At 42.5% G+C, this 25,477-nt stretch overlaps 1 protein-coding gene across 1 annotated transcript in view; it reads left to right on the top strand.

Annotated features, from left to right (window-relative positions):
• The window catches only part of FRAS1 (Fraser extracellular matrix complex subunit 1), a 402,680-nt gene that overhangs the window by 153,348 nt on the left and 223,855 nt on the right, over nucleotides 1-25,477 (top strand). The window contains exons 4-9 of the mRNA XM_087826788.1: nucleotides 4,792-4,884; nucleotides 12,290-12,449; nucleotides 14,149-14,282; nucleotides 19,670-19,753; nucleotides 21,376-21,477; nucleotides 21,773-21,964. Of these exons, the coding sequence (XP_087682914.1) occupies nucleotides 4,792-4,884; nucleotides 12,290-12,449; nucleotides 14,149-14,282; nucleotides 19,670-19,753; nucleotides 21,376-21,477; nucleotides 21,773-21,964 (765 nt within the window). The remainder of the gene's footprint in view (nucleotides 1-4,791; nucleotides 4,885-12,289; nucleotides 12,450-14,148; nucleotides 14,283-19,669; nucleotides 19,754-21,375; nucleotides 21,478-21,772; nucleotides 21,965-25,477) is intronic.

The following is a 25,477-nucleotide window of genomic DNA, read 5'->3' as shown; positions in this document are numbered from 1 at the left end:
GAGCAGCGTCATGGTAGCCAGGAGAGCAGAGCATTTCCAGGAGGGTTCCGTAGCAACAGTTTTGATCACAGGTGAGACAGTGGGTGGGAGAAGAATTTAATATGCTTCATTGGATTTGGCAGCATGTAGGCCACTGGGGACCACGCTGAAGTTGGTTTCAGTAGAGTGGCAGGAGTGGAAGCTGTATTGCAGTGGTTTGAGGAATGAAAAGTGGAGAAAGGAAGGCCAAATACAGGCTACACTTTTGGGGAGCTTCATTGAGAATGGAAGGAGAGCAATGGGACATTGGGCAGACACCACTACATCTGTGAAATTTCTCTGAGCCTCCCATGCCCAACCAGTGGGCCTCCTCTATGTGCCATGGTGCTTTGTGCATGCCCTTATTACAGCCCTTGACCAGACTGCAAATGCCTGCTTGTCTGCTGCCTCCAGACTCTTAGCTTCTTGAGGACAGAGACTTTGTCTTCACTATTGCAGCCCATCAAACAGCATAGTGCATGTCACACAGACGGTGCTCGGTCAGTACTTGGAGAGTGACCAAACAAGGGAAGGGAAGGGTTTTGTTTTTGTTTTCTGTATTGGCATGAGAGAGACATAATCACCTTAGGAAAGTAGGGCAGTAACCTAGAAGAAAGAGAGAAGTTGAAGATATAGGGGGTGGATTGGGAAGAGAGACAGAAGGAATGATTAGAAAGGGTAGTTTTGGAGAAGAGCAGAATGTGTGGGATCCAGCACATGGGGTTGGGAGGACAACCCTAACCTCTAAAAGAAAGAGCCATGGATGGATACAGATATAATTAAACTTCTGGGTAGGTCGAGGGACAGGGTACTGAAGCAGTTCAGACATAGTGAGCTTACTCTGTGAAGAGTTTGAGGTTTGGTTGGGAGCTGAAGGAGAGTAGTGAATGTCAGCTGTAAGTGAGGGGAGAAAGGGACCTACGCATTTGTGGGTGCTATTAAGGGCCCATAAGAGCAGGAGACTGTGAACCTGTGGGAGTACCAAGCTGCGTAGTGGAATGAATTTCTTAGCAATGCTTACCAGCCAGGTATAAGAGAGAATAAGGCAAGCTGTGAAATAGATTCAGGATTGGGATTCTGCCATATCAATGGAGAAAAAGAATGGAGGTGCATAAAGTGTTGGGCATTGAGGATAACATGACAAGGGAAATGAGGCCAGCTGGGGGCTGAATCACTGTAAGGAAAAGACGTGCTCAGAGTTCTCTCTGAAGGATGTGAAATGAGTGAGAGTATGGGTGAGAGAGAGCTAAAGGCTAGGACGCTCAGATTTAGGGAGTTAAAAGTTTCTGGTATGGAATAATTTGGAGTGTGGACAAGACCTAAGGTTGACCATGACCATTGGGGTCTCAAAGTAGAGTTGAAGAGTATTTGAATTGATGTGGTTAAGAATGTATAAGGTCAGAACGTTAGACTCGTCTCTTCCATGGACATTGAAGTTGTCCAGAATTAATTCTAGATATAGGGTAGAAAAGAATTGAGACCCAGGTGCCATGTCTTTACTGAGTGACTGCGAGGGAGTGATTGGCAAATTGGTGAATGACGTAATTACAGAGTACGAACTCTAAAGAGGTTCCTTTATCTGTAATGAGAAGGTTGGGGTTGGACCAGATGACCCAACCATAAGAAACTTTCAACTCCAAGATCGTGTGAGTATATTCCAGAGCATTTGGGTTCTTTATTTTAAGTAATAATATAGATCGTAGAATGATAGAACTACAAGAGGCCTTTAGAATTCACTTAGACTTTCTTATTTTATAGACAAAGAAACAGACTTTTAGTGGTTTAATCACTTGCTCAGTGACACAGAGCTGGTGAGTGGCACAGCCATGACAAAAACCGTAGTCCCTGGCTAATGTCCCGATGTGATTTCTACTGCAACATGTTGCTTTTCAGTTCTCCTTTGTGTTTGTCAGCAGCATGCGTTGTTATTCAGATCTGCTGTGGTATATTTACATTGGTTCATGTCGCAAGTTAATGAATCCCCATTGTACCCTAAACTAAATTATTATTATTAATGAATTCCTATTATGTATGGTTTTTTGCTCATGGATGGACTAGAAATAACCTAGTGTCAGTGTCAATTTTGATAGATGTATGTATGTTTGTATGTATGTATGAATGTATCTGTTCAGCCTATAACTTATATAATAGATTCTATATCCATATCCTATATCCATATAGAATAGCTAGCTAAAAAGGGACAGAAAGGAGATAGACAGAGACAGAGAACAATTGAGAAAAAGAGAAAACAGAGGCATTTAGAACCCAGTCCTGTCAGAAGCAATGACCTCTTAAGGATTTCTGGAGAGTATATAGGTATAGAGAGCAATGCCATGCAAGGAACGCTGTATTAGTACACGGGGTGGGATTTTGTCTGAAAACCTCAAGGCAGATAATAGTACTTACTGAATTAAGTAGTGAGAATTAAATTATACATACACCCATATATACGTACACTCTTATATGTGTACATCTATGGGGGTGGGGAAAAAGTAGGTTTACAGTAGTGAGATTGTGAAACACAGAGTTTATTCTTGTATTATTATTTATTGTATTACATATTTTCCTATATACTTAGAAGAGTATCTGGCTATCCTAAGCACTCAATAAGTGTTGGCTATAATTATCAAAAGATCATCATAATTATTGTTAGTTGGTTCTCCTAGATCCTACACAAGTAATCTCGCCCAGATCCCCCAGCAGTCTTCGCTGATGTCTCTGGCCCACGTGGCCACTTCCCAGTGTTCCCCAGTGCACAGTCTGGAGGTGCAACAGGCTTACGTGTTCCATGTAGCCCACAGTTCACAGGGCTATGCAAGGTTACATGGTTAGGTAGCAAGACTCCCTGCCTCTCCTTCCCTAAGCACCCACTTGCTAAATGTTTTGCTCTTCCTTTAGCTCCAGATCACCTTTCATGTTCAACTGGAAGTTCAATAGGTAGACTCAAGCTGGAGACTCTATCTGCCATCTCATGTAAGGGATGTTATATTTATGAAATGAGTTTTGAGGGCCAAATCTGAAAATCAGTTTTTATGTAAAACAAAGAAAACTTAATTGGGGGCATACAATATTCCTTGGAATCTCTCATTCTACCTGCCTTTCTCCCCTGCTCCTTGTTTCCATGTTAGAATATAAACAATACCTGGTTTGTCACATTTTCTATTTGTATGAAATTCTTAGTGCAAATTAGATTAGTGCAGTTTGTACGTTTTACTGTCTTAATGGAAATTGTACAAGTGTAGTTTTCTCTTGGGGTTCAGAGGAAACTTTTCTGAAAAGTCATCAACATTGTGTAGTATGTAGAATTTTATAAAATTCCATATCTTATGTTTCTCCTTTATCAAGCAAATAGGAAGAATTTGGTGATTACCTTACTGGTGTATTTATCTGTTTTATGGGTAAACAGTTGTAAAATCTTAGTGCCATTTCTCACCCACTCTTGTGAATGTAGTTATATAAAATTACAATTCTCTTGTAGGCACTTTTTTTTTTTTAATAGAAGCAGCCCCAAATAACAAGGAATCATTAACACACACACACTTTGTTCATTCTAGCAGCTGAATTCTTTGTAGACTTTTATTCCGTGAGCAAGTTATGGTTTCCTAGCTAATGCAGGATCTCATACCATTTTCGCCCAAAGTCACTCATTGCCTGATCTGCCACATCTCTAGACTTGAGGAAACGCTAAGATATATATAGCGGAGGAACAAGGTGAAGCAGAGGATTGACTAGGAAAATCACTGGCCCCACAGACAAACATAATCTCTTTGCTCCATAGTTTTAATAACTCTTAGATAAGTGGATTGATGCTTCGCTGGCAAATAGATGGTTAGTTAATGTAACAACTTCCCAATAAACCCTGGGGTGTCACGTGGTAGCACATTCCCTTGATAGTATCACATCTGTTCTTTCTTTTTTTTTTTAATTTTTAAATTTTATTTTTGTTTAAAATATTACAGATGCCCCCAATGACCCGTCCCACCCCCCTCCCCAGTCCCTCTCCCCACCATTGTCCGTGTCCTTGGGTTGTGCATATATGCATATAAATTCTTTGGTTAATCTCTCCCCCTCCACCCGCTCTCCTCCCTCCCTCTGACATTTGTTAGTCTCATCCATGCTTCCATGTCATTGAATCTATTCTGTTCATCAGTTTATTAAGTTCTTTAGATTCCACGTATAAGCGAGATCATGGGACAGTATCACATCTTGTTAGGGAACACAGTTGCCATTATAGAAGCCTTGGAAAACAATGTAGGTCTTTCCTGGAGCCAGTGAATTCTCCCAGCCCTCCACAGGACACAGGACACCTCAACTACTTTGTGTCCCAGGTAAAAGCGAACCTCAGAACCTTAGCTCCCTGCTGCCGACTACATCCGGCCTCTATAGGAGATCTGGAAGACCTGTGGCCCCCAACTCTGTGGCCACCCCTCACCTCTACCCAGGTCAAGCTACAGCTCTCCTCTCCCTGTCGCTGCCTTTCTTATGTGACACTCAGATGAAGCATTTCTAGTGAATAAAATTCTTCACTTCATTACATGTGAAAAGATACAGACAATTTCCAAGGAAATTACTTACACAAGGGCGTTCATTTTATCTTTAAGAGAAGCTTGTCTTGACAGAGAGAATCCCTTTTGTTAGTTTATTCGGTTTATCCTGTCTATTGTTGTCACCCGGGAAAACTCATGAGATTTAGTGAATCTGAGATGGCTCTGGCACAAAGAACCATTGTGACTGTTTGCTGCCGCTGTTTTACACTGAGCTGTTAATGTGCAGGGAGAAGTGCTTCAAATAGCCGCCAACCAGTGCTGCCCTGAGTGTGTGTCCACGGCTCATGGATCTTGCCATCAGGAAAAGAAAATCTATGCGGTAAGTGTTTTCTGACCCCTGGTTGATTCTCTGTCTGTAGATCATTGACAAGGGAAAGCTGAATGCTAACCTTGTGTTGACAAGAGAGGTGTTTTTTTCTTTGTCTGGGCTGTGGAGGACCAGAAGCTCATTTGACTTTCCATGGGCATTTGGGTTTCTTAAATAAGATTAAAACTGCCCTATTTATTCCGTAGGCCCAGTGTAAATATATATAGATTGAATTTGTGTCTGTATAAAGGATAGTCTGAGAATGTTGATGTTAAAGAAGTTGTGATGCTAAATAATAAAAGTGCCAACTCGGCTTTGTATACCACATGCAATTTTTTCATTTGATGGTTACGAACAGCCCTGAGTGGGTGAGTAGAGCAGATATTACTACTCCCATGATACAGATGAAAAAATTGAATTGCAAAGAGCTTGAGGTGCTTGGCCAGTGTCTATTGTTAAAAAATGATATAACCTGGCCTAGAACCCTGGTCTTCTTACTCCTAACTTAGGGCTCTTTCGCTAAGGGTAGAGTTTCTAAACTTGAGGACTATTGACATTTTAAGCTTTGTTGTGGGGGCTGTTCTGTGCATTGTAAGAAATTTAGCAGCATCCCTGGCCTCTACCCACTAGATGCTAGTAGCAGCCCCCCCCAGACCTAGTGACCAGACTGTCTGCAGGCGTGGCCAAATTCCCCCAAAGGGGGAAAATGCTAAGCTACCCCCGTTTAGAATCACGGTACTAGAAATTGGTTCTAAAGTTCCTTTATTATACTTTCTCATTTCAGATCCTTTAGAATTAATTTTGAGAAATTAAATACTGATTTAAAAGTACCATTGCAAGGTTTATAATAGAAGTTATGAAACGGAATGGATACAGTTAGTTTATCTTTACGCATACCTAAATGTTACCCGGAGGCGGCAGGTGAAGTTGAATCCTTGTCTTCCACCTGATACAAAACTTTCTCCAAGTTAGTGTCTCTACCCATTCAGGAGGAGCATAGGTTAGCAGGATTTGATAATGTCCACTCTGCTGCTCTTCAGTGTGAGTACCTAAAACTCAGTGAGTACAATGCACTGTCCCCATGGGACGGGATCATCTCACCTGCGCCACCGTCTCCTAATTACCTGAGAAAGCCTCTCTTTCACTCTGCACAATGTGCTGCCGAAAGGCACCAAGCAGGACCTGTACTGGGAATGTCTTCACAGAACGTGTCACCCTGTGCTGCTTGATTCAGGCTGTGTTATGTTGGGTGATGTAAGGTTTAGACGCCACAGGAGAGGATCCTGTGAAATGGTAGGTGCCGCAGGGCACACCGGTGATGGACATAAAGCCAGTTCATAATGATCGGAATAGGTGGGTGGTTCAGGATCAGAGCACCAAGCTGAAGCATTCAAGTGAAGGAGCACATAGGATCTAAATAAGATCAGGATCTGGGGAAAATCCGATGTCTCGATGGGAAATAGGGGTTCGACAAATCTTTGCATGGAGCACTCCACTGACACTTGCCATTTGCTCTCCCGTGTTATAGTTGTGCACATGTGCAGTCTTCCTATCTTGATTTCAGAGGCCTGAGAACACTGACACTTCTGTATCTTTAGAGTGATCTTTCTTGTCTCCCATCTAACCTAGCACTTAGCACTCAACTTTTCCCAGAGTTGATACTCAATGAACATTGATGACTGGGGGACTCAGACAGTAAGTGAATCCCTTTTCTGGCTTATCCATGTACTTGTCCAGTGCATATTGGTCATGGACCAAGGGCCTGTGTACTTGGGAGGTTCTGGGACCACAAATCTGCTGACGGGTTAGTTGGAAATCCGCTCGGCCTACTTTTCCGGGGAGAGTTCAGAAAGCCTTCCTGCTGCCCGCCTCCCTTGCGGTTCATCCTTTCGCTGTAAACACTGCCCATGGAGAGCTCTAAACTGGGTAAGGACATATCTATGTGCCGTTTTCCCATATGCAACCTTCAAAATACGCTCCCTCAGAAGATGTGATAATTATATTTCTGGTACTGACGTGACGGAGAAAAGGGCTGAATTTAAGGAACTATAGTTTGAAGGGAAAAGATCTCTAGTGGTCTACTTCTTTAAATAGAGGTGGAAGAATGAGTTACTTTTAAGTCAAGACAAAATCTTCTCATTTTAGTCTTAATAAAGTTAAAATGCTCATGTTTTTAGTCTTCCTTAACTTCTTCTCTTTCTTTCTTCACTTCCTCTACCCTCTTGCCAAGGCCTTCTCAATATTATTTATTTTCTTGAGTGGTCGAAATGCTTCTCTGGGTTTGCTCTGAGTCTCACTTTGTCACGTGCATCACAGGTGGCTTTTTTCCTGAATCTTGGAGCCTTTTTTACCCCCCTTTCAGCTTGCTTGGTAAGCAGTTTCCAGAGCACTCTCCTCCCCCAAGAGCAGCAGTAATCCTCTCCAGGCCCTGGCTTGCATCCCGGGGCAGGTTGTGGAGACTCTCTCCCAGCAGCTGTAAAATAGCCTGGTGTTCTAGGAACTTCGGAACTGTGATCTGCAGTGAAAGCTTTCCCCTAAGAGAGATTTACAGGAGCCTTAGGATAGGGGAGGGTGGCAGGAGGGGAGCCAGTGGAAACATCCCCAGAAAATAGGGCTGAAACAAAGGAGAGTGGAGGGCGGTGGAGCTCAGGGCACAGGAGGAGGCCCTGCTCTGAGGAAGCGGCCTCGCCTCCTCCCCAGAGGACCTCCTTCGCCTGCGGGGTGGGCATTCCAGCAAGTCAGGACAGGTCCCAGCACCCCCCCATCCACCCCCCCCCCCCGCCCCCCGAAGTGAGGAAAGCACTGAGCCTTTTGGCTGACTTCAGGTGATGTGACAGTTTTATGTGGGCTTATTACAGCCAGCATTTGGGGGACTGTTTCACCATGACCTCCCCAAAGCTCTCCCTTCAAATCAGCATTGGGATCTCTGCCCAGCCTTGCTGACCAGCAGGGAGACGAGCCTGAAATATGTTTTCCTAGAGTGTTGGAATGCTTTCCCCTAGTCCTGTCCCCCACAAATTGGCCTTTCAAGAGAGGGGAGAGGGCCATTAATCCCCTTTCTTTTCCTCTGCACTAGTTCATACCAGCTCCAGACAATGTCACGTCTGGGAAAGTAATGCCCGGAGAGTCACTAAGAAAGGAAGTGGCAGGTGGCACTGCCTGGCGCCCGCCCTGGACTGAACAGAGGAGCGCGGAGGGAGGGGCGCGCGCCTGTTCTGAGGCTGGGCAGCGGGCCTGTGTGGGGGGAGGAAGGAATATTCAGTTCCGCAGCCTTGTTCTCAACCTAGAGGATTAATTATAATTCGCAGTGAACGTTCCCAGGTATTTAGTATTCTACCTCTATTACTTCATAACCCGAACAAATTATATGGAGAAAAATTATTTTGTTGCTCTGACAGTAAACCAGGCAAATACTTTATGGCCTTATCTTTCCTTTGGACTTATGTCAGCAGCCACGCCGACTTGTTAGTTGGCTGTGCAGAAGAATATATTTAAGAGGTTGTCTACGGAATGGGCTTTTCACCCAGTGTCAAAAACTCATGTTTTCTAAAAGCATTAATGAGGTTAAGATGGCACAGCTAAACCCGGGTCTTATGGGAGTATGGCTTTGATTTTACAAAGGTCTCTTTGCTGTTTACAAATAAGACTTTTGTAAAGAGGTATATAAAGCTATGGAATTTTATATGTATATTAGCATGTGCTGAACCCCATGATCTCTAGTCTCCCTTTGGTGAGGGAAGTGCCACTGTCTGAGGGATAGGAGCAGGAGACGGAAAGGAGGGGGCTTCTGTGACATTTCCCTGAGCTAGAGGTGGGAGTCATTCCTTTACTCTGCACTTTGGGTCACCATCTGGCACTTCTTCTGTGGCTTTGACATCAAGTGGTGCAGTCTTCCTGCCGAATGTTCCATGTTGTTCCCTTAATTCTCCAGCTTATTGTGAAGGGCAAATCCCGTGCTTAATTTTATGTCTCTTGAGTTAGGTAATAGATTTACATAGAGAATTGGAAGGTACTGAGGAGATTAGCGAACACAGCCCTGTCGTTTTACAGGTGAAGCTGTTTCGGTGATTGACAGGTTGTTATTATAATTTATTTTTGTGGTCTATCTGAAAGGTGGTGCAATTGTAAATGCTTAAGAAGTGACAGTGTTCCTGAGTAGTAAAAATCCATGCTCTTGTTTTAATGAAGTGAACGGTCTCGATGTTTAGAAGTAACCTCCTAATTTGTAATAGAATAAAGAAGTTCACCTTGGGTTGTTTTACATGCAGCCTTCAAATTTTACTTCAGGTATATACATGATTCATTAGATGTTTTAAACAGTAATCCACTCTCTGATGACAAAAGTAAAGCTATATTTATTGATGAAAATTTGGAAAATAGAGAAGTATACAAAAGCAGATAAAAAAATCCACTAATAATCCCCAAACTCTAAAAACCACTCTTCCTTGTTCTTTCAGTTTTTTGGGAAGAGGGTGGAAGTGGAGATGGATAGATATCTAGATAGATGGATGGATAGATAGATAGAAACACATGTTTTTATATAGTTGTAATTATACCCTGTATACAGTTTATATCTTGCTTTTTTTTGGTATAAATATTATGTTGTAAATAGTTCTTAGCATACTCTTGGAGAACATGATTTTCTATTATTAGGCATTTGGGTAGCTTCCAGTTTTCACTAAAATATTTCCAATTTTGCTATAAAGAAGAGAGAAATGGAATTTCTTATATTAAAAATTTTTTGTGTATCATCAATCATTTTCTTCATGTATCTTCTTAAAAGTGAAATTAGTATGTCAAAGAATCTAAAGATTTTGAGTATGAAGCTGTGACATCTATGGTCGTTATTAAATCAATTTTAAATGGCCTGTGTCTAATGGTAAACCCGGTGGGAATATCACCAATAGTACAGGCCCCACCTGGCTGGGTCATTCCAGCTGCTACAGTGAGGAATGCTCCGGGCAGGAGCATCTCCCTCCACTGCAGCTTCACCAGCACTAACTACTGTGAATTTTAACTCTTTCCTTACCTGATTTTAAATAATATCCAATTTTATTTTAATTAATATTTCTTTGCATTTAAGAAAGTTGAATATTCTATAAACTTATTACCATTTTTTCCATTGAGATTTTTTTTTTTTGCTGGTCATTGATTTTATATCAGTTTCACTTTAATTAATATAATTTGCAATCTTTGAATCAGTTTGTCATTTGCCTTTTAATTTTGTTTATAATGTATTTTTAAAAAATATGTATATTGATTTCAGAGAGAGGAAGGGAGAGGGAGAGAGATAGAAACATCAATGATGAGAGTCAATTGATCGTTTGCCTCCTGCACGTGACTTGCTGGGGATCAAGTCCACAACTGGGCATGTGTTCTGACTAGGAATCGAACCCGCGATCTCCTGGATCATAGGTCAGTGCTCAACCACTGAGCTACACCAGCCGGGCTGTAATGTATTTTTGACAGACTTTTAAAATTTTAACTCATCAGAACCTGTCAATTTTTCTTTTATAATTTCTTCCTTTGCTTTTATGCTTAGACCTTTCAAAGTATAAGGGTCAGTTGCTCCCTATTAGCAAGTTGTGGGCTTGCCCACTTATATGCTGTACTAAATCTGAAATTTTGTATTTAATTATAGCAGAAGTAAAAATTACTGGGAGAGGACTTGTTCTTAGCATACACGTCTATTTTTGCAATTAGAGTTGGCACACAGGTGTGGAAATGGGGAGGAAGTCCATGAACTCATGCTGTGGAAACTGGAGAGAGAACTGAGCACCTTCTACCTGCCACCCCCTTGCTGACTCTTAAATCAGCTACCTTGATACTGAGAGTTAGAAAGATGAAGTCACTCATCCATAGTCCCCAAAGCAGGCAGGGCTGAGCTGGGACCCGAGAGCACACAAGCATCCAAGGAAACCCTTGGTTCGCCTGACTCAGCACATTACCTGCATTACTGCCCCCTTGGGGTCCCAGTAAGTCCACTTAGAGGACAGTAGTCTTCATGACACTAAGGTGAGGTCTTGGTTCCCAAATAAATGACTGTGACTAACTATTATTATCATTGCTACAATAATAGCACAGCATATTAGTAATTCTTAATGTCAGGTTTGTGGTGCTTGCTCTGTGGCAGCAATTTGCAGAATAAAGAGGTACTAACTGCCTTAGGTAAGACAGAGTTCTTTTGTATTTGAGAGAGATGAATAATTATTTTAGATGCTGTCTTGTGGAGAAGCAAAAGTACTTTATTTTCAATGACACAGTTCTAATCCCCAGATTATATTAGGTGATTGAGCACCTGGAATGTGTGATGTTTTTAATAGAAGTCTATAATGATTTGGCTGAATCAGATATCATCATATACTACATTTAACAGAGGCAAAGGAAAGCAGGATCTGATATCTAAGAAAATGTTTTCTGTAGCATAGAAACCCACGCCTGAAACCTATGTGTTCATATTAACCATTGTCACCCCAGTAAATTTAATAAAGTATTATAAAAAATGTTATAGGAGGAAAACTTCATTCATTAAGCTAAATTTTCCCCTACATCTTGTATAAAAGGCCATTATTATTTCATTCTGCCTTGATAACATGTTTTGACAGCAACTTCCCTAAGTATTTGTAGCTTTTTACATTCAGGCTTCACCCCTTTTACTCTGCATCACATCTGAGAGTGGCTCATTTAGATACTCAGTAAATCATATGATAACTCAAGGCACAGCTCTGTTAGACTACTGATACAGTGCTAGCTTTGGGAATGTTGGATCCCAATCTAAAGTGGATCAGGAACATTCTCTAGGTTTAGGTGGGCATTCTCACAGGGAATGAGTTGGCTCTGCAGTTTGTATGAGAACTGATGGAGCAGGTGCCTCCTGCTGGCTGTCACACTTTCCCCAGAACCATGAGATCATTGGAACAGAGGAAAGAAGGGGGCAGGGAGGGAGGGAGAGAGGGAGGGTGGGTTGAAAGGGAGAAAGAATATGAATAAATGTGGGAACTAATCAGGGTAAAAAGTAAAGGCAAAAAAGAAAGAGAGAAAGAGGGAATTGGAGTGAGAGAGCTATTGAAAACAATATAAGCATTATAAAATATTAAGTAGATGGATGTATAAATGTGTGCATTTTACTTTGAGCTTCATAGAATTTTTTAAGTGATGGGATTGGGGTAATTTTTCTTTACTCTTTGTGCTTTCCTGAAATTTTCAAATCTAAATCTTAGGGATAATACAAAGAAAATAAAAGCCAGATTTTAGACTTGGAACATCACAAACCCTGGTCTTAATCTTGCCAGCCTCGAGCCTTCTTTCATCTTTCCTGAGCTTCATCCTTTGTTTAAGAAGGTGGTTTTGTGTTTGGCCAAATGAAAGTCTAAATTCTGGCAATAACCTTCTTTTTCTCTTTTTCCCTAACACCCAGAATGGGACAGAGTGGGCCTCCTCCCTGTGTAGTGTGTGCTCCTGCACTAATGGGGAAGTCCGATGCAGCCCCCAACCATGCCCACCGCTGCTGTGTGGACACCAGGAGCTGGAATTCATCCCTGAAGGAAGCTGCTGCCCCATCTGTGTGGGCCCTGGGAGTGAGTATGAGCTCATAGAAAGAGACCCTGCTTGCCTTTGAGTTCACCTGGTGACATCCCAACTGTTCTCTTTTATGTTCAACGTGGTTCAAAGATCCCCAACCCCATTCCTTATTGGAACAAGATCGGGCCTTGCACTTGGCAGGAAGGACGTTGCAGAGAGTGAGGTTGGAACAAATCTTTAAGCTCCATTCCAAACTTGGGACTCTGCAAGTCTCTGATTTATCTATTTTGCCTTGGCCAGATGCGGCCCTCTGCATTCATAGCTCCCGAGAAGGAAAGGGAGGAGAGACAAGATCCTCTGATGTGATTCCATAAGGCCAAGGTAGTTCCTCTTTCCTCCTGGCGGAGAGACGAAAGAACAAATCACTTCTGCATGTAGTGTCACTGGTACTATCCTGCTGACTGGTCTTTGAGATGACATAACATCTTTCTCCAAGACCCACAGAGCAGGAAGCAGGTATTTCACTTGTCTTTATTGCATCTTTGATGTGGAGATTATGCCTGCCTGCAAACCAAGGCATGGGCCAGCCAGCCAGGCGCACTTCCAGACCCTCTCCTTGCAATTCACTCTTGGTCCAAGCACCCCTTTTTCATTTATGGATATATGTCCCCTTCCATTTTTATAACTGAGTAGTGTATACTTCACAATAACAGTTATTATCATTGTTGCATTATGTTCTCTCCTGGCATATAATAGCTAAAATTATTTTTTTACTTAATGGCACCTGGAAGCTGTACTTTATTCCTGCCTTTTCCCTTTAAAAAGACCCCTGGTTTCTTTCTGATTCCAAGTTATTCCATTTCTGGCCATCTCTTACCCTGGAGAACCATTCCAGGGATGAAAAGGCACATTAGGAAACGATGCAAGGAGAATGCTTGCCATGTGCATTTCAGATGTCACCAGAAAAGGACTGACAGCTGCTTTAGGTCAGATAACCCTGCAAATAAAAATGCTTGAACAAGAGGGTTTAGAGGGGGAGTGGGGAGTGGGCTGTCTGAGTCTGTGGGATCCCTTCTTAGGTTTTAGGAGGCTTTTTTGCTGGCCGTCCATGAGAAAGACACATAGGCAACATTTTGTCTGGAGGGACAGCCAGGGCCAACTTCATAATTTACTGGGTGGCGTGCAGAATGCAGAAGGGCAGGGTGCCTTGTGCAAGAAGCTAGGGTGGGGGGATGCTTTTCCTTTGCTTCTGTGGACTTTCTCAACCTGTCATGTTTTCAATTTACTATTTAATGTCGTATTGCCTCAAGTATGGAGATACTTGCTGGGTGGGTGGAGACCTCTATGGGCTCCCTGGATCCCACCCTGCTACGTGGTGCTTAGGTCACATGTCCTCCCCTGGCACCACACCCAGGCGCTGCTGTGGTGGGGGTAGCAGCCTTCACTGGGTGTGGGTTTGGGAGCAGAAGGCGGAGAGCCCACCCCAGAAAGACAAGGACACTGTGGGAGGTGGGACCATGCACCAGCTGAGGCCCTAAACCCCCAGTGCATGCTCCCTGGACTTCACTTACAGAACAGTTAGTGACAACTCCATGCAATGACGGCCAAGTATTAACCCCTAAGAATGAGCCCTTCTTTGCGCTGGGTTCTGACCGCGGGACCCCATGTGACTGCACTGGCCACATACCTATGCAGTCAGCCCTGGGATCAGCAAATGCAACCCCCCCAGTAATTTTTATTTCTCTGACCTTCCAGAACCCTGTTCCTACGAAGGCCGTGTGTTTCAGGATGGGGAGGACTGGCCATTGAGTCCTTGTGCCAAATGTGCGTGTAGAAATGGGGTCACCCAGTGCTTCACAGCTCAGTGCCAGCCTCTGTTTTGTGATCAGGTAAGGAAGACAGCCTTGGAATGGATCCTTCACAGGCTGTTAACTTCTCTGTACTGGGCTTGGTGCCCCTTCTGAGATGATGTCAGGCAGGCCTGGAAGTTTAGGAACAGGAAGGCAACGCTGTTTGTTTCCCTTAACCTTTTGGAGACCGCCGCTGAGACACTGCTTTTACTTGAGAAGCTACAGATAGGTCCAACTACCAGCCATGTAGGCCAATTGTTACATTATGAAACTGAATCTGGAGGGCACATGAAAGGAAGTTGCCCTCCCCAGTTGCAGATGTTCCCAAAATGTCAAGCTCAGCATCTGGAAAATTTAGTAATAATCAATCAGGTTGCTTACTGTTTGTCAATGCCGAGGTAAAGGCTGCTTTTTGAAGACATATGCGTGTCTTTAGACATGTTTATTCAGATGTACACGATTTAATTCTTATAATGATTCAGATTAGCAGAAGATTTTCTCTGGGGTGCTTTAAAATAGTGGGATCTTATTGTTCGTTTAAAGCTGATCTGATTTTCAAAACATTCAGCTCATCACACAAATTTAAAACAAAAAATCAATTGCAAATAGATGTAGTACACATGATATTTTATAGTTTTTTACTCTTCCAGAGGCTCCTACAGAGGTTTCTTGGCAGTTGACAGATAACCACGAAAGGAGTTTGCCTCCAGTGAAAAAATAGCTCATTTTTGATGTGAGGAAAAGCTGGAAGCCAACATTCAGTTGATACAGAGCAGTACTTTGTGTCAAATAAAACAAAATCAATAACATGGCATATTGTGACAATTGGGCAATATTTTTAAAGGCAGACAAAGGGCAATTAGACAAGAAATGCTAAATGCCAAATAAAAGGAAAATATATCTAATTGAAGGACTATATTGTATTACCCACACTATACCAACCAAGTTCATGCCACGTCTCCCAATTCACCGCAAAGACTTGTCCTACCTTTAGGATTACAAATGAGCTTCTTGATAGAGTTGCACAATATCTTACATTCAGAGGACACTGTAGTGTTGAGGTATTTTCATTTACACATTACAGGGCTTAGTCCCTTGTGAATGAAGGATAATTAAGCAGTTTTCCCCCATTACAATTAAGGAGGTGGGAGGAGGGATAGAGGAAACACCCCATTGGAACCCTTTTTTGAAAATCTTTAAAAACGTAACCATGGACTGCATAGTAGGGGATTAGATTTTGGAATAATTGAAATTATAATTTCCCATTTTCGGAAACATTAACTAGAAATTCTAGCTTCAAATGGTATCTTCCAACACATAGAGTCTGCATTGTTTCTAAAGATGGAATTTGGTACCGTACTTTAGAGCTGATTGACATGCAAGCATTCTGAAGTCTCGGAAACAGGTTGAATTTAATCACTTATGCATCGTTAAGTCTATATTTTTGTCACGACATAATTTTAAACTCAACTGTCAGATTAATTAGAACTATTTTTATTTAATATCAATATTAAATATTGGATGTCCTGATGATGTAAAGAGGTGCTGTGGAATTTGTGCTTTTGATGGAAACATCACCACCACCATCTGTCATCACTACATTTTGGGCATTTTTTATGTACCAATAATTAGTTTTACAAGCTTTAATTAATCCTCATAACAACCCTATGAAGTAGAAGTTATTATTATCATCCCATTTTACAGTAGATAAGACTGAGGTACAGAGAAGTAAGTAGCTTGCTCAAGGTTCCACAGTCAAGAAGTGTCAGTACTCCTAGCTCAGGTGGCTCTACATCACAAGCTCAACAGACCACACCTGACTTGTAATTTTAACCATTAAGTTATACTGCCTCCCAAAATGATGATTTTCATAGCATTTATAGAATAATAATCACAATAACAATAGTTGCTAACATCATTGAGCATGATTATGTTTATCTTATATATATATTAACTCATTAAAAAGAAAAAATACAAGTCCATCAGAAGAAATGTATTTCCAGGTCTTGAGCTCTAGAAAAATTTGATTTTTAATATAAGGTTTTTTAATTATAAAAAGAACTTGTATTCATTAAGGAAAGTTTGGAAAAGGCAGAAAGGCAGAAAAGAAAATGACCATCCATATTTCCATCATTCAGACTACGATAGATTTTTTTTTTTTTTGTAATTTATTTCAATTTTTTTGGTGGGCAAATGCGGATACATTTGTTTGTTTGCAGAGTTATAATTACATTTTAGAGGTTGGTGATAATCCCTGATGAAAGGAGACATTTCTTCTGTTTAAATAAGGAGTTGTTCCCTTAATGAGGAATGTAAATACTGAAATTGATTGCTCCCCACTGCTGTTCGGGTGCCTTGTGAAAAGAGCTCTCGCCCAGCCACATTTTTGTAGGCTTGTTGAAATGGCCTCTTTAGTTTGATGAGAGTTGTTCCTGATGATGCTGCCACCAGTTTTTAATACTACCTTTTTCTCCCTCCCCAAACGGATTAATCTGAGTAGGCTGAACTTCATCTTCGGATACTTTGTCTTCTGGGCCGCTAGGTATTTGAGAATCATTTTCTTGCTGTCTATATTCATGAAAGATAATTGAAGGAGTCTAAAATTTGGGAGGATTATGTTCTCTTTGCCATCTCAGCCCTATTGTCTTCTTTCCATTGAATTCTGGAATTTAGTTCCATGGAGGTCTGTCTGCTTTCTTTTCCATTACACTCAGCCAGTTTCACTCTGTTGGATTCTTGCAGGATGTTTCTTTATCTTTATAATTCAAACATTTCCCTGGACATTTCTAGGCAAGGTGTCTTTTCACATAGTTTTCCTAGAGTATTGTGAAGCCCTCTCCGTCTGTATTCCAGTTTCTGAAACGATTTCTTTGGTCATGGCTCTGGTTAATCTTCCCCGTTCCAGTTATTCTCACTCCTCCAGAAACAGCTGTGTGCCTTAGGGTGCTCCCTGCCCTGCCCTGCCCTGCCCTGCCCTGCCCTGCCCTGCCCTGCCTGCCCTGCATGCTCCTTCTCTTCATTTCTCACTTTGCTTTCCCCTGCGTTATGGAGAGCACCCCTCGAGTTTGTAGAGTCTACCTCCAGAACCGATTTTAATTTGAAGATTTCACATTAATTTTCTTTTGAGTCTTCCTATTTCTCCTATCGTTGGTTCCTCTATTTTTTATCCCAATGCTTACTCGTGCTTTATTGCCTCCTGCTTCTATTTAATAAAGACTGCATTTTCTTACATCTTACTGAAGCTGAAAAACTGCTTTCAAATCTTCTTTTTTGGTGTGGATCATATAGTATGTAGTGCTCAGAAAGCTGCTCTTTGTCTGAATCTTCAGCATGTTATTCCTTTCATTGTTCTTCGGGGTTGTCCCCCAAGTTCTGCTTGAAAGCTGCAAGGATAAGAGGCCTGCCCTGGGCTAATTCCCCTTCTTGGAGCCTTAGCCAGATGCTAAGAAATGAGCATGTCCTCCGGGTCCGGGGGTCTGCCAGGTTTTATGCAGTGCAGCGCATGGTACTGAGATCAAGTCTCTTCCTAACCCCACGCCCAATCCTCTTACATTCTGAACACATGAAACAAACAGTTTGAACCGCTGCAGAGGGCTCTTTCTACCTCTCTCAGTAACTGTGTGTTTACACTTGGGGAGTCTTCCCCTCGCCCTGCTTTTTATCACTCCTTTTACCTCCCCCAACACACATAATTCCCACTCTTTTTTAGAATTTATGGGCTCAGCCCAGATGGGATCTCACCTCTGAACCACACAATTCTCTCGTATCCTGGCATATTTTCCCCTTAAATGCTTTTTCTTCTTGCCCTCGTTGGTCAGTATTTGTGAAGAAAGCTTCTGTTTCTCTCAACAAATTATATAACTAGGTATTGCCAATAAGAATCGGAAAGCTTGATTTTCCCTGTACCAACCTCTATATCAGGAATTCCTCCCTCCCCCACGCTCTCCTGCTGGCTCTGCTTCTGTACATGGGTCTGTGAAGATAGATCGATACTAACTCTATTTCTTCTCAAGATTTGTGATCATGACATTTGTCCCCTGTTTACTTAACGTTGTATAAGTTCATTTGTTTACTTCAATAAAGGTACCGAAAAGTGTGATATTAGATAAACCTTTATTTCTCACAGAAATTTCATTAAACTATAGTTCTGAGGTGAAGAAATGCTCAGTAATTTCAATCCATGTCCAATTTTCACAGGCTCTATTAAACATCAGTGGTCGATATATTTTGCATATAGAATCAAAAGAAATAAAATAACCTAAAGCATAGAAAACAATTGTCAGTTTAATTACAGGGATTCAGGTGTTTGAAATAAATCCTATTATATAGTAACACATTAATCTAACTCATATAATTGGGGTAAAGGAACTACTGAAGTATGACTGGAACTTTCCAAGAAAAATTAAGGTTATTTGACACCCACCCCCAAGTACACTGGCCTTGTTTTTCTTGCAGAATGAACACTAGAGCAACCATGATAGTAAAGTCTCATTTTCTGCTTCTAATAAGAGAAGGAAGAGACCTGTTATGGAGGTGTTCTCTATGTAAGATCTACCACTTCTTAGTCAGTGAAACTTGGTTTGTTCTAACCCCCCTTCCCCTGCCTTTAATTGCTCTATCTTCCTACCCATCAAGAAGGCTGTAGTAAAAAGTCAAAGTGAGAAGCTGACTTTTGGGCATTAATGAGGAGACTGTTGCTGTGAAAATTCTTATGGCAGCAGAAACAAAGGGTCTAATATTCTACAGTTGGGGATGTTAGAGGTGACTAAGCACTGACTTATTCCTAGATACCTAGAAGTATGTTTTTTGTGGGTTTTTTTTCATGTTAAGGACCTGCCAAATGCATACATGTAAGTGTATAGGTTCACATAAAGATGCAAAAGAATAGTGAAGTTGTGTATGAGGGATACCTTCTCTTTGAATTTAGAAGTAACTCAGCAGGGGTGTAAATATTCTTAGGGGTTGATATGGCTAGTGCTATGAGTTTCCACTACTGACCGTTTACTTCTACCAGGTTAGCTCTGTGACCTTGTATGAGTCATATAACCTCTCTGGTCTTTACTTTTCTTGTTCTTAAAGTGGCAGTAAGAGCATATACTTCATAGGATCCTTGTAAAGTGCCTAAAGCAATGCCTGGCAAACACTAAGTACAATTATTGTTGTTATGGTTATTATTTGTGCTTTTATTTGTTCTTAGGAGAAGATGGGGCATAATGGATGTGCAGACTTCTTAATAGTCACACTGACCTTGGGAGTGCTAATTCTTATCAAAGCACCAGGTGACAAATAGATACTAAATGAGAGTAAATAGCTGTTTCTTCATGCTTGAGGCACATGATTCAGTTGGCTATGAATAAAATGTTCCTACTTTTGTGGATTTTATTAATGTTTCCTTTTGATGGATTGCTCCTTTTCTGGCTATTAAGGATGAGACTGTAGTGCGAGTTCCTGGAAAATGCTGCCCCCGGTGCTCTCCCCAGCCCTGCTCCGCTGCTGGCCGAGTATACCAGGTAACCTTGGACGTACCCCACGCAGGTGTTTCGATGCACGTTTTCACACATCTGCCCTCCGCTCCTCCAGCCACTGTACCCCCTGCCCTCATGCCTGACTCTTTGCCAGGATTAGTAACTCAGTACATAAACGGCTTTTTTCTTCCTACATGGAAAGCCTTTACGAAAAAATTAAACTGGAGGGGATTAGAAATATAAAGGAATGTGCTGAAACGGAGCCTCCGGTTCACAAACCTTGGTGAAAGTACCGTTCATACACCTTGAAGGGAAAAAGGGACGATCATTGGTTACTATCGGTTTACAGTTAGGTTGGAGGCTCTGGGAATGTTTGTCCGCTTTGGCTTGGTTTTATGTACTTACATTTAGAGATCATGTCGCCTTGTCTTACACTGAGGGGAGGGCATGGGGGTAGTAGGTGAGCGGGAAGGGAGGCAGGGTGCTGGTGGTAGTGGACTCTGCAAACCTCGAAGTATTATTGGGGCAGTCTGGATAACTTGCCTGATAGATAGTAGGCACCAAGTAAAAACCAGCTCAACAAAGAGAATAAATCAGTGAATATTCTGTCTTGGGAGTGCCCAGCTGATCCAAAAGAAGGTTACATTATTCAAGAGCACAGAGCATATTAAGAATGAACCCAACTACTTCTCTTGCTTGTCAACCACTCTAAGGAAGACTAAGTAGAAATTGGGATTGGGATTCTCTGTGGAGAATCTGGAACGGAGTATTAGGGGGTGGTGTCACAAGTTATAGATGGATAGCATGAAATCTGAATGAAACTAACTGGGAAAGATTTTTGTATGTACTAGATCCATGCTGTCGAATCCAGTAGTCACATATGTGCTAGATTAACTTCTCATGAGAGATATAGCCTCTGTGTCTGTTCTGATGTTTTTGGATGCAAGGAACAGAAATGCTCCTCTAAAAGTAGCTAAAATGAAAACACTTATTGTCTCATGTCACAGGAAGTACAGAGGCAGGGCAGTTGTAGGGTCGCTTAATTCGGGTCTCGGTGATATCATGGAGGATCTAAGCTCTTTTGATCTTTCCACCCTGCCATGCTCAGCATTTGCCTCTGTCCTCCAGTCCCCACGATGGCCTCCTCAGCTCCAGGCAGCTTATCCTCACACAACTATTACTAAATGCTGGTAGAAGAAGGGAGTGGGCTTTTCTTCACAGGGAGGAGTCTTTTCCTTGACCTCTGCCTCTCTAGTAAACCTCCCCTCAATCCGCTCTGTTAGGATTGGGACAGTGCTGTGCCCTGCTGCAGGGGAAGCTGGGAAAATAAATATGTGGCAGAGAGAGCTGGGTCACCTGGCCAAGAAGAACTAAAGAATGACCAGTGCTTAGCCCACAAACAGGGCCTTCCCATTCATCCTCTGTGCCCGGCATAGGGCAGCCCTCAGCACACCTGTGCGATGAAGGGAATGGAACGACTTCCCTTTGGACATTTACAAACTTTGTTCTGAGAAGCTGTTGCTACCTAAATGATACCATTTTTCAAGAGTACATTCAGTGTGGCTTAATTAAAAATTGTAATAAAAAAGCATGCGTCTTACGTGCCTGTGTTTCTGTTGATATGAGACACTTGATTTCCCACTTTCTTCTTTCCCTCATTTATTCAGCATGGTGAACAGTGGAGTGAAAACGCCTGCACCACGTGTACATGTGACCGGGGCGAGGTCCGGTGCCACACGCAAGCCTGCCCCCCTCTAAGATGTGAAAAGGTACTGAGTGTGTAGCATGATTTTCAAAGTTTTATTCCGGGTCACTTCAGAAATTCATTTCTTAGAGCAGTGTGTTCTTTAAGGAAATCAAAAGCTTTATACTGTTTAGTGTATTAGATAAAGATGTGAAAGGTCTGCTTCCAGGAAGGAGGGCTGCGGGGAGGGACTCGCCTGGCTGGTTGGGTGGGGAGGGGGCAGAGTATGGTGGTGCTTTGTGCCCTCCTGCCCCACTGGCTCGGGTGTGTCCCTGCTCTCCTGAGCCACCCTTCACCCGCCCTTCTCTCTGTCTCCCCAGGGTCAGAGAAGGGCCCAGCGCCCCGGGGAGTGCTGTGAGGAGTGCGTGTCTCCTGCTCGAAGCTGCTCACACGGCGGGATTGTGCGGCACCAGGCCGAGGTGTGGAAGGGCGCGGCCTGTGAGTTCTGCCTGTGCGACCGCGGCCGAGTGACCTGCCACCCCGGAGAGTGTGCCAAGGTGGAGTGCGCCCAGGTAAGAAGCAGGGCATCTCCCCTGGGACTGGATAGCGCTCTCCAAGGGGACAGAGGCCCTCCCTGCTCCTTGCTTCCTGGCAGCAGAGGGACCCGCCAGGGGGACGCTCAGGTTTCAAGGAGCCTTCTAGCACAGAGACTGTGGGGTAAAGTAGATGTCACCCTTTGTTCAGACCCTCGGAACAGGCCCCTGGAGCTTTTGGCTCTCGGTGCATCTGGTCAGATTGGAAGCCCTGAGACAGACACACGAAGGGGAAGGACACGCTGTGGGACCGGAGCCTGTGGCCGGTGCAGCTGGGCCTCGTCGCCGGCCGCCTGCCCAGCTGGCCCTGCTTGTGACACAGGCGGCAGCTGCTCCGCCAGCTTCTGCTGCGGCCCACTGGCAGCGTTTAAGCAGAAGGGACACCAGCACCGGGGCTGCTCCTGTGGCTCAGGAAAGGGAATAAAATGGGTTTTTGTTTTTGTTTTAAATGGGAGAGGCTCATAAGTAATTAACCCCATTGACCTCTTTTGACTTCTGCTGTCTGCTGAATTTCTAGAAGCATCTCACAAAGTAGCCTCTGTTTGCACTACAGTATATCGTAGGGAAGTCGCTTTTTTCCCCCCCTTTGAACTCAGTTTTTGCCCACTGCAAAACAAATTGCTTTTACAGTTGTCCCCCCCCCCCCATCCGCCCCACCAGTCTCCCTCAGGGTTGTGAGCGTGAGGAGAAGAGGGGCACTGGGGAGATCTGAGGCACTGGGTGTCTCTGAAGCCATTTTTCTTTCTAGTTCTTCCTCCCCGAGTCTCAGCTCCTCCCAACACTGAGCCGGAGGAGGCGCAACCTCTCAAACCAGGCTGTCAGTGACAGGGTTGTTTTTCATTTTGACTCCTACTTCTGAGTCCTGGCAGAGCTGAGACATGGTTAAGTAAAAAGGGTCTTGCTTCTTGCAGATTTATTTCCCCCCACACGCCTTTTCATTTCTTTACTTTGATTATGTCAGGGGAGTCAGAATGGTTGGATGGAGATGAGAAAAACCCTAATCAGGGCCCCTTTCTCTGGCTGAGGCTGGGCTTCCTAGCCTCGGCAGTCTGCCCAGAGGATGCTGGGTTGTTTCCCAAGGTTTTAATTTGTCTCAGATCTTGGGGTTTGTGGAAAATTTGGAAGAGATGATCATGGTAGGGTGAGTCCTTCAGCCACCTCTTTTGTTGGGTCTGAACAAAGAGTCACATTAAAGAAAATAATCTGATCCTCTACTCCCAATGTCAGTGACTTTCCAGGTGTTTTCCTGTGCCTTGTGACACCTACCTGTGGCAGTGTAAGCCAGGTCTTCTCTGTTCTTAGGGAAAATGGGGAGCAGCTGCTGATGTAAGTGGAAAGGGCCTCAATGTTCCTCAAGACACCCTGTAGCCCAACCTCATCTCTTTCTACTTCCATATCCCACCCCCACCTCATTTTCTCTTTTATGAATTGAGGAGTTTTAATGCCTTTAGCTTATTTCTTCAGATTTTTAATCAACTAAATTATTTTCTTTCAGAATTCATCCATGCTCCTAAATTTCATTTAAGGCACTGGGTTCTAAATTAGAAACACTATCAGAAGTGAAATTTTAACCAAAATTGAATCTTATAAAGAATATCCCTTAGCCTTCTTTCTGTGCCATACTTATGTGATTAATGGCCTTGGTTAATGACCTTGGGTAAGCCTGGGCACACTAACCTTGCTAGTATGGTTAGTGACCTTGGAAAAGCCTGGGCGTGCTAAGTTCCCAACTTCTTTTTACTTGGAGATACAAATGTGAACAAGACACATTTTGATCTAAGAGTTCCCAACCTTTGGGGAAGTCAGATACATAGACAGAAATTATAATATGTGGCAGCACCAACAATTATGGAAGTATGAATTAAATGCATTAGGATCACCTGAAGAAAATACCTATGTCTGGCAAGGCAGTGAAAATACATTACTGGTATTTTTCAGTTTTCCCCTATTTGCTGCCTTTTCTAGAATATCAAGGTCATTAGATTTCTAAACTTGGATACCAAGGGTGGATTAAGTCTAAGTGTTTGCACATCCACAAAGGTACATAGGAGTAAACACCTAGATGAGGAGGCAAATTGTGCAGCTTCACAGTTGTAGTAATTATCACATTGGTTATCAACAGCAATATTCTGAAGAACACTGAAATTAGCACACAACTTTTGTTTAAAAAGGAGCACATGGTATGACTCTTGTCTTTGACAAATCAAAACCCTAGACATTGGAACATAAATAAATCAACAGTAACATAGCACAATATGATGATTTTCATTTTTTGTATTTTGTGTTTTCTTTGAAGATGAATTCAGATGAAGTCAAATTACCTTTTCTTTTTTAAAGGACCTAGCATTTATAAAGGGTGGGGCAAAAGTAGGCTTATAGTTGTTCATGTGGAAAATAATACAATAATTAATAAATAATAATACAAGAATAAATAAACTCTGTTTCATGCACTCACAACTATAAACCTGCTTTTGCCCCACCCTGTATATGAAGCATAAAATTGTAGGGGGATTGATGGAAGCTTGTAGCAGAATGCAGGGGCGAGGTTAGGCATGCTATAAAAGTGAGGTTCCTTCCCCTCTCCAGTAGAGGAAAAGCCTCTCAGAAGAGTGTTTCCTGTTCCAGTGGGCAGGTGTGTGGAGCCACAGAGACTTTTATCTGGTGGGTGAATATAGGTGTGTTTCACTGGGGAGGGGCAAGCAGGTTTCACATGGCCTCTGCAGCAGAATCCTCTCAAAAATAAAAGAATTAGTCTTGTTTCACAAAGCAGTTTTTTTCAAAGCAAAAGTCAAAAGCTAATTGGAGCAAGATCCCCACCGCAGTGAACTGACACAGTTTGGGGCATCCAGGCTTCTTCTATAAATAACAAATCTATTTAGAAATTCCCACCTCACCAAAACTGGGTCCTTGCTCCTCAGGAGCAGGACCTGCTGTTATTTACAGGAGCATCTGGACTCAGAACAGCCACCGTCTTTGCTTTATTGGGGTGATGCAGACTCCATTTCCAGTGCTGTCTGTATGTATTGTAGTGGGCACTCAAGATTCTCATGCATTTTGTCTTTAATAGAAGTACACATACTCCGTCTTGTTTCAAAACATTGTTTTAAGCACCTTAGATTACATGCCTATAAACCCCTTTATGTGCTTTGAAAGCAAATTTCACTGTGTTTCTGGGTTATGCTTTCACTACTAGCTCATTTGTCACGTTTCTGCAGAACAATTTATATGTAAATACGTCTGCTGTCTACAGCACCCAGTGCTCTCCACTGGCCTCTGATTGGCATTAGATTTTGATGGACAGCGATCTATAGAATGCCCTTCTTTTTGAAATAACTCCTTAGAGACTAAAAAGTTACAATCACTCTTGTATTTTTGTGTGTCTTTTAAAACTTTGTTTTCCTTCATTAAAATGATATATTTTTATTCTAGGAAATTGAAGACTTAAGGAAAGTAGAAGAGCTTTAAAATCCATTCATAATGCTATAATTCAAA

This window comes from Miniopterus natalensis, chromosome 1 (assembly GCF_054644295.1).
Source record: "Miniopterus natalensis isolate mMinNat1 chromosome 1, mMinNat1.hap1, whole genome shotgun sequence".
Lineage (NCBI taxonomy): Eukaryota > Metazoa > Chordata > Mammalia > Chiroptera > Miniopteridae > Miniopterus > Miniopterus natalensis.
The sequence above is the reverse complement of the archived record's forward strand: the minus strand, read 5'-3'. Positions and strand labels throughout refer to the sequence as shown.